The sequence below is a fragment of the Astyanax mexicanus genome, chromosome 1 (genome assembly GCF_023375975.1).
Source record: "Astyanax mexicanus isolate ESR-SI-001 chromosome 1, AstMex3_surface, whole genome shotgun sequence".
In the NCBI taxonomy this organism is placed as follows: domain Eukaryota; kingdom Metazoa; phylum Chordata; class Actinopteri; order Characiformes; family Acestrorhamphidae; genus Astyanax; species Astyanax mexicanus.
The window spans coordinates 76,840,789-76,850,794 of record NC_064408.1 but is presented as its reverse complement, the minus strand read 5'-3'; the positions used below and the strand labels follow the sequence as shown (position 1 = coordinate 76,850,794).

The 10,006-nt window shown below is 37.5% G+C and overlaps 1 protein-coding gene across 1 annotated transcript; it reads right to left on the bottom strand.

The window, feature by feature from the left end:
* Positions 1 to 2,348: 2,348 nt before the first annotated feature.
* Positions 2,349 to 10,006, bottom strand: LOC103035487 (leukocyte elastase inhibitor). The gene is made up of 7 exons (XM_007258182.4): positions 9,700 to 10,006; positions 7,553 to 7,744; positions 6,678 to 6,815; positions 5,518 to 5,635; positions 5,257 to 5,399; positions 4,961 to 5,128; positions 2,349 to 2,848 (listed from the first exon to the last, which is right to left on the bottom strand). Exons 2-7 carry the CDS (start codon positions 7,718 to 7,720, stop codon positions 2,441 to 2,443), a joined length of 1,143 nt encoding a protein of 380 aa, XP_007258244.1. The 5' UTR covers positions 7,721 to 7,744; positions 9,700 to 10,006; the 3' UTR covers positions 2,349 to 2,440.

Below are 10,006 nucleotides of genomic sequence, written 5' to 3'. Positions count from 1 at the left end.
CAGCGCCGCCCTGTGGCGGGTCATATTGCAGCTCAATGCAGTCATCAATTCCTGTGACATTCAACAAATAACAGATTCAGTGTTCAGGTCGTTTATAAAGGGTGTGTTCTATGCACAGTTTAAGAATATTATATTAAAGATTTTCAGACAGGCGTTTCTACAGACAAGCTATATTCAAATCAGCTAAACCTAGTCAGAGGCACTAATATGGCAATAGCAACAACAATAAACAAACAGTGGCAAAATTATTTTTGTTTGTCATCTATTAAAATTTAAATTCTCACCACCACAACAGGGGTCTCCAGGTCCCACGGCTTCCCAGTGCCCTTAAGGAACACAGAAATAAACACAACTCAGGGTTATATATTGTTTGTGCTGTATTGCTGTAATGTGAACAAATCGAGTCTTCTAAAGTACTGGGTGTGGGTAGGCAGGTAGGTAGGTAGCAGTTTAATAGAGACTTACAGGTAAAGGCGAAATGCAACGAGATGAATTGTCTGGAACATCGCACTCCACCTGCAAAACACACAGATACTGCTTTAGTTCATGCTGCTCCAGATCTAGCTTTTTCTACTGTTATTTTTTACTCTTTTTGGTGGTGAATTTGGTCTAAAAATGAAGAAATTTATACTAACCTCTAGGGTGTAGACACCTCCGAAAAAACACCTCCAGGCCATACCAGACCGGCCTCATTAATCTGTAAAAGAAAAAAAACACAGATAACAGGTAAATTATATTATAATTATGAGACGATGTGGATAATTAAACAGATAATATAGAAGAATAAAGTGGTATTAGTCGCTGAAATATGGAGTCCTCCTCGGTAATAGAAACTGCCGCTGCGCTCGTTTTTGTATGGTAAATGGTTTTAGGCCTAGTTATTTACTTTTTTTAAGATTTCGGAGCGGGAATTAGTGACATCATGTGGTGAAGCACGGAAATGCAAGTAAATGCTCAAAACATTCTCACGCATATATATTTATATCGCATGAAAAAAAATCATATCGCATAAATCAAGATTAAAAACGAAATATTAAAGAAGATTAACCCATACTTGTTTAAATATATTTTTTGTTTAAACATATTTTTTATATGTATTATTATTTTTACACTAACTTGTGTATTTCACACTGTAGTTTAACAAAAAAAAATGTGTTTTTGTTTCACAATTCCACAATTTAAAAATGTAAAAGTGCTATTTATTATTATTATTATTATTGTTATTATTATTGCAGCAACAAATTATTATTAAACATTTTACTCCATAATAAAAAGAGAGGAAAATGTTATGGGCTGGTAATAATTGCAGATAATTGCAAGCATAAACAGCTGTACCTAATTGCGGAAAATAACAACCTTTACAGATTTTGACTGATTAATGAGCCGATTTAGGTTTCCCAGAGCCATTCTCATGAATTTTGTGCGGAGTTCAGAAGACTTTGTGCGGAGACCAACATTATAGAATCAGGCAATAAATGGCCACTTACAGGTGATAACCAGGAAAATGTGCTCAGGTGAACCAGCTCATTAAATCAGAAGGCTTTTTTTTTTACCTCTACAAGCCTTCGGGTTGTGGAGCAACATTATTAACTGCTGCAGCCACATGTTAGCTAAAACCACCAAACACATTCTACTTCCCCGACCTCCGAAACAAAGTCCTCTACTTTACTGTTAAGTGATTGTTCTCCTTTCACCCTTATCTTTGTCAGGACCCCACAGAACCACCACAGCTATGAGTGTGGTGTGCTGGTATGAGTGGATCAGACACAGCAGTGCTGCTGGAGTTTTTAAACACTGTGCTCACTCACTGTCCTCCACTCTATTACACACTCCTACCTATAGCTGCTCCACCCTGTAGATATAATGCCCTGTTTTGCTGCACGGTTTGTTCTTCACCAGTGTCTACAGGACGCTGCCTACACTGTTGTCTGTATATTTCTGGTTGGTGAGGTGACACTGAAGTGTTTAAAAAAGTATCCACTCATACCAGCACAACACACACTAACACCCACCACCCAAATGACAGCTGCTCTGTGGTGGTCCTCTGGGCGTCTGACTACAGTCTAGGGTTGTCTAGCTAATTATTAGCCACAATACAGTAAGTATGTTTGGTGAAATGTTAATGCATAATAAAATATAATGTTGTTATTTATATATGTGTTCTATTTTTAGATGTAAGTAAAAGAATTGCAAAATACTTGGAATTGACTGAATTTATTTATGTTTCTGTATGTTTTAATCTGGCTTTAACTAAATTAAATGCAAGGGAGTCTTTATAGTATCTACTATCTATTACATGTCACATGTTCACATATCTGTCACATCACATGTTAAAGAAATGCACACAATTTAGGCAGCTGTAGTCATTTATTTATTAATATCTTTACTATGAACATGAAACAAGCATTTCTTTTTGAGGCCTAATAGAATACACTACATTTTATGTGGGTCCTCTGAACCTGCCAAAGAAGAGGATGCTGTTAGTGGGGTTGTGCCTAATGAAGAACAAAAAGGGGTGGTCTGCCATGAAGTGCTCTTCTCGCAGCATGCAGAACGCGATGATGCCTGCTGTGGCCGCTGCTGCCTCTGTGCCTTCCTCATTAACCTCCACAAAGGCTTTATGGGCCACTGCTGACAAATACAGCCCACCCTCACTGCTCATGCCTGTTAAATCTGCAGCACCGGGCTGGAACACAGAGCTCATGCCCATCTTGCTCAGCAACCCCTCCAAAGAGCTCTCCCACTCCAGCTTGAATTTTGGCAGATGGACGATGATGTCCGTTCCTGTGTCCATGTGGTCTGGATTGGTCCAATCAAGCAGCTTGTCCAGTGTCAGCTCGCTCTCCAGCTGTTAAAAGGACATATTTAATATTTGCATTAATGTTGGTAATTAATATACAGATTGCATAAAAACAGTTCTACTGTACCATCGCTGTTTGCCCGTAACCAGTGAAGAAGTGTTCAGCAGAATGATGCACAGATATGGTGACATGGCCAGAATAACCTTTAAACAATTATGTTTAGAACTAACTTTTGTATTATTTTGGAATTCAACTAATCAGTGTTGGATCAATACTAACTGTGTGTGTGCAACGACCAACTGATTGTGGTGTAATGGATTAACAGCTATTCAGATTTTACAGTGACATGCCAAAAGTCACGAGAGAGCAGTATGTAAGTTGGTCATGAAGTGACCTCTGGGTACAGCTTGGGAACATCCACACCTGCATAAGTTGTGAGTGAGGCTGAACATTGGCCAACGTGCTAATAGAAAAGCGTAGTGAATTATCAGAGCAAGGTCTGATAGTGGGAGCCATGCTGGAATGTTCCATTTCCAAAGTTGTGTGGGCATTATTTCTTAATACACACGTATGTACCAGGAATACATTGTAGAAGACATTGCTAACCACAGTGGACACTGAGCACAGTGGATGGTAATGATCATGACTGGCAGCATCTGGCTAGAATTATCTGTGCAAACAGAAAAGTGACTAAAAAACAAATCTACATTCAATGAAGAAGATCCCTGCATTTTTACCATATTTTTCACACTATAAGGCACACGTAAAATCTTTAAATTTTCCTTAAATTTAAAAATCATCAGTGCGCCTTATAATCCGGTAAACCTTATGTATGAATTTTACCAGTTAGGTTGTAAGAAGCAGTAAAGCCACTGAAGTAAAGTGTTATATAGGAGTTTCACTTAATTCTCCAGCACCAAGGCTGGAGCAGTATTTGCGTTAGCCTCTAACCACGCTAAGCACTAGCTCTTTCGCCATTCAGAGGTAAGTATTATCGGCCTGTAGCCTGCTGCTAACCCCAACCAGCACCAAGGCTGGAGCATCATTAGCATTAGCCACTACCTGCACTAAATGCTAGCTATTTCGCCGTTCAGAGGCAAGTATATCAGACTGTAGCCTGCTGCTAACCCCAGCTAGCACTGCTGGAGCAGCATTAGCATTAACTAGTAACATTTGTACACTAATTTAAAATTAATTTAATTTAAAAAGTCAAACTGTACTGTCCCCAAAGCAGACTGTTAATAAGACACAAAATGAAATGTAAATGCTCAGTGTTCTTTGTACATTCTTAAAAAGGTCAAATATCCTGCCCACAGACTTATGTTAAGTAAACATCCAACAACTGGTTTCTACAAACTGGTTCTTTCATGTTAACAATGAGCTGTTTTGAGAAATCATTTTGTATTTCTTAGGCCTATAAGTTCATTTTCGGCTGATGGTTTGAGTTTAACTTAAGTTTTGTGTTGAACTTTTTTATTTAATTTCTCTGAGATTATTATATTTGTTTAGGAGTTTTTAACTTAAATGTGAGCTTGAAGATGAGAGCTCGGCATGTAAGCACGGAGGAGAGAATCAGAATGAAAATTAAGTATTAAGCATTTGGAATTCACAATAAAAATTGGCCAGGGTCAGCTGATATTTGCTCTAACCACAAAACTGGCAAAATGTTACTTAGTTATTCAACTGATTTAATCTTTTGTTTTTTATTTAGACTATCAGTTTTGCCCAAAGAGAAAATAATAAATCTATTATTGAAATGTGCTACTGTATTCCATGTATTCATAGTCAATCAATTCATAGTCATAGTCAATCAACAGTCAATCAGTTTTTTTTGTACAGAAGCCAGAATCAAATTAGTTGCAACCACAGCTTTAAGTAGCTTTAATAATGCAGTAATTTAGTTATAATACAGTAATAATTATATGCCTTTGAGCATCAACAATTGTGTTTAGCATTTAGCAACAGCACAAAATAGCGACAGCTGCCCCTTTTGGCCTTATCTTTGATTGAACTTTGGGCCACTGCACCTTTTTACTAATTTAAACTTTTTACTGTGTCAAACAGGGAATAAGTTGCAATCAATTAGTAGATTTGTCTTTAAGTATAAATGAGATGACAATTTAAAAGGATACTGATTTAGGGATGTAGTCTCTACTGACCTTCTGGAGAGGATCAGAGCCATCCTCTGCCTCCGGAGGAAGAAGCACCAACATACTGAGCTCCTTTTGCACATATGGTAATTCTAGCACTTGCAGATTGTAGTCAGGAATGTAGTTGAAGGGGAACTTCTTCATCTGGTACATCATCTGAACAGATTTCTTCTCATTCTAATAAACACAAAGAAAGACCAACACAATCATACACATATCTTATTTCAGACTGATCTGTAGTTTTGTTTAAGCTGCTGTAACACTGACCTATACCATTACATCTTTGTGCATTGCTTGCCACCCACCTTATTTATCTTAAAGGGCATCTCTTTGGTATCTTGAGCATTAAATCTCTGCAGCCAGTTGCCTTTGAAGTAGATAGCATTGACTAGGGCGAGCCGTGTCATTCCTGTGACCATGCCTGGCTTCAGAAGATCTTTGATTTTATCTGAGAAACAAAAGTAATATGTATGATGTGGGTGGTCTGGTGAGAACCTTTTTTTGGAAATGTGCATTTTTTGTTGCATTTTGAAAGAAGCTTTAATCTAGAAATGTTCTGTTCTCACTTTCTGTCTGCTCTTCTACCCAGTGGTTGATGAGCTTCCGTGACTCATCTGATGCTCCAATGAAGTCTACAGCCTGCAGGTCAGCTTCATACAACTTCTGAGTAGACTCCACAAACTCCTGCAGCAAAAGACACAGAAAACACACTCAGGTTGCACACATAGGACATTAAAACAGCTGTAAAAAAACTTACTTTTGCAGGTTCTTCATTTTTTATTGCATTATTGTTGTGTTAACACTAGTGCTGTGATACTGGTGTCCAGTCTTGGGTTTTAGGACTACAACTGCAACTGGATTGGACTGGCTCAACTGAAAGCTCTCAGGGTAAGAAGAAGTCCAATTTTAATTCAACTTTACTCAAGACCAGAGGAGCCATATGCAGCCCTTTATTCTATGTACAACAAGCTTGTTTGGCAATCAGTGTGGCTGGTCTATTAGAATGTCATGCTGGTGCATGCAAATGCATTTCTGTGCTTGTACATTATTGCAGTGCTTGCAACACTTGCTTCTAGGAACCCACAATGCTTTACTCACTCAAAATGGTGTAAAAACCCTACAATTTGCTGGCATGCTTAAATAAACAGTAAGTCATCTGTAGTATAACCAAGTTAGTTTAATGCACTATTAAATATAAGCATTAAGCTAACATTCACTTTGGAACAAAACACTTGCAAACCAAACAACACACTAACATAGAATAACATATAAATGCAGAAACATGAAAAAAACAAGCAACAATGCTTACTGCTTTCTTCAATGTGTATCCAATTAATGAATTTGTTTTATTTTATTCAGCCCAACATAAGCTAGTATGGAATTAAAGGGATAGAGAAACAGCTTTAACCTTTCAATTTTTTAAACATTTTAAACAACTAATTCTGTGCTTATCTTAGTCTTGCCTTTAACACAATCTTGCTCTCATGGTACTGACTAGAGAAAGATGCAAAATTAGGACTGTGGATGAGCTCTGCTTATCTAATAAACAGATTAGCTAAGATGATGAATGTGGAAACCAAATATAATACAAGCCAATTATTTTGAAATAATTACAGTGATTACAGTTTGACTTTAGAATCTACACTGGTACTACAACTTATTTTCCTACTCAATGCTTTTGGAAGCAAATAGACTGAATATAAAAGGAGATGTGTGGGAAGCTCACAGATAAGAACTTGAAAGTCTTCTCTCCGTACAGCCTGTTGGCCAGTCTGAGGATGTAGGAGGCTTTGGGACTGTTGATTGCAGAGTTGAGGGACTTGAACTGAGTGTGAACATCAGGGACTGAAGTAAAAGACATGACCTGCAGAAAAAAAAACAAATAACAGTTAAGCCCCTCTAAATACCTATGTCATAATTCCTACATGCTCCTCAGATATATGACAACCCTGCCTTGACTACGCAAACTTTGCTTCAGTGTAAAGTCCGTTGTTAAGTCATAAACATGTTGTAAGTGCTGTTTTACCATAAGCTGTCTCAAAGAAAGGTCACTTTGTTTTTAGCAGATTTATGTACTTTTTTTACTGATTTCTACTAGCTGACTTTTTGTCAGCTAGTCAATGATAAAATGATGAATCAGGCATGGTGGAGCTAGAACTGCAGAGCAGTGGATCTCCAATTTAGGAAGTTGACTAAACCGAAATAATATATAATAATGTCCTAACCTGTAGAAACCTGTTGAGATCATGTAACATTATATTGTTTGCCCAGACTAAAAACAAAATGTGAAATAATAACTGACTAAATAAATTCATTACAGCATAATTTAAACTTTCTGTGTAACTGATCTCTAAGCTAATTATGACTAAATTACCATAGTCAAGAAGGGAATATCAGACATCAGATTACTGCAGTCCCGCAACCACAGAGTTTCTGAGGAGAGTAGCTTCTGAGGTGGGTGGGGAACCTTAATACATATGCTTATCATAATATGCTTCAATGTTTGATGTTGTAGGGGCATCTATTAGTATGCAGTTACATTCTGTCTCTAACAAAAACTTGAGAATGAAACGTACACTGTTCTATTCTGGACAATCTTACCTCAGCCATTTCTTTAGCAGTGGCCCCTCTTGATCCAAGGTAGACCATACTGAGAGCTGCACTGATGCTTAAAGGTGAGAAGAACATGTTCCCCACTGAGTTGTCGGCACTCAAGGCCCGGTACAGGTCCAGGGCAAAGTTGCCATTAGCACGGGCTAGACTATCCATGGTGGATTTCAATGGTCATCCAATCTGAAATGAAGGGACAACATGCATTATTTTAGGTACATGTAGTTTATAAAGGTGGGGAGGGGGCATATGACTTTTATCTATTACTATCATGGTAGAATACATCACATTATGTCAGCATATGCATTCATGTGCAGTACAGGAACTCAGACCAGTGTGTCAGTTAGTTGAATAAATTAGTTCAGTAAGTTGTGTTTAATTGGATTTAGTGTAATGCAGTGTAAAAAGCACTGAATTATTTTTTTTCCTGTAACTAAGCCAGTTTGAACTGCTTTGTTTGCATGTAGTTACCCATTAGTACTCCTTAGACTGTAATAAAAGTATAGAGTGGTAATGGGTTTAAGTGGCACTTTTGATTATTTTTGTCTTCTAATATGCAAGAAAATATCAGAATGAATGTGAAAAAATGACTGTCAAAAATATTTATCAGATTTTTTTTTTTTTTGCAATACTGTGATATTGTGTTTTGTCATTTTAAAAGAAAGTGTTAAACCAACCAGAAAATGTTTTATACTTATACTTTATAACATGTTTTATTCCAAATCACCTTAAATCACCATATCAGTTGGGTTTAGATCAGGAGATTGTGGAGGACAAACACATTTTTTACTATGTATGTTTTTTTTATGTATTTTATATGAATCTACAATAGAAAATAAATAAATAAAGACATAAAGAAAAAGATTAAATTAGAAGGTGTGTCGAAATATCTGAATGGGACTGTATATCGTGTTTGTGTTCTATTCTTATAGCCTGTACTGTGGTCTTGCAGTGTAGTAAGAGGCATTTGAATAAACTCACAATAAAGCACCCATAACCTTTAAATAAATGTTAATCAATATCAGAATTTCAGAATTAACATTAAATAAAGGCTGTTCTAAGACTGTTCTTCCATCATTAACATTCATTAGATGTAATGCGGCCAAAAAATTAAAGTTTATCCAATATTCTTTGCTATCAGGATGAAAAAAACACTGTTATCTTTACTGCCATTACATCTATGTTGTCTGTAAGTTAACAGAAGCATGTCACATAACTCTAGTAAATCCAGTATAACATCAGTATGAGATGCATGGTTTTCTGTATTTCTAAAAAGTGAATCTACAGATCTGGGAAAAAAATGAGAGACCACTTAAAAACATTGAGTTTCTTTTATTTGACCAAATTGAAAACCTTAAATATGATTAAGAGGAAGATGTATGATTACAAGCCATCATACCAAGATGAACTGCTTGAATTCTTGAGACAGAAGTGGCATAAATTTATCCAAAAGCAGTGTGTTAGACTGGTGGAGGAGAACATGCCAAGATGCATGAAAACTGTGGTTAAACACCAGGGTTTTTCCACCAAATACTGATTTCTGAATTCTTAAAACTTTTTTGCATTATTTGATGTCTGAAAACTCCTCTGCATCTTTTTTGTTATTTCAGCCATTTCTCATTTTCTGCAAATAAATGCTCTAAATGACAGTATTTTTATTTGAAATTTGGGAGAAATGTCCGTAGTTTATAGAATAAAACAACAATGTTCATTTTACTCAAACTTTTATCTATAAATAGCAAAATCAGAGAAACTGATTCAGAAACTGATTTAAATCAGATATTGATTTGGGGGGTGGGGTCTGTTTGTCAGTGCTTCCCCGTCATCAGGACACTGGTTTTCTTAACTCTTTCACTGAATAATACTGATGTTTTGCAGTATATTCTTATCTCCAGCTCTCAGTAATGAAAGAGCATGTTTTCACGCTCTGTTCTCCACTCCAGTGCAGTTCAGAGAGCTGAGCCACCAGTTCTCCTGGTGTTTAGTGTTTCCGCACTGCACTGTAAGCACTTCTCCCCGCGGCGGAATGCGGGCTGCAGGCCTGCTGTTATAACTCTACTGAAAGCAGATTAACAGTACAGAGCTGCTGGAACAGGGAGACTACACCGTAGCAGCAGCTACACACAGCCTATACTCACCTTCAGAGCGCTCCCGGCGTGTCCTGCTCCTCCTTCCTGCTGCTGCTGCTGCTGGTGCTCGGGCTCAGAGAGAAAGTGCAGGGCCGCGTGAACGCGCACTTTAAACCAACAACAGCAGCAGCGGTGAACGCCCAAGCGCGTCACACCCACCCATTCTCTCGCTCACTCACTCAGCGGGGTCTTTACTCCAGCTCACTGACCACTGACCTGTCCCACTCAACGCCACAGCCTTACATAGCCTTTAAAGGTCTCCTTACGCTAAAATCCACTTTGTCTTGTTCTTTGTGAAATACTATAGGACTCTTTG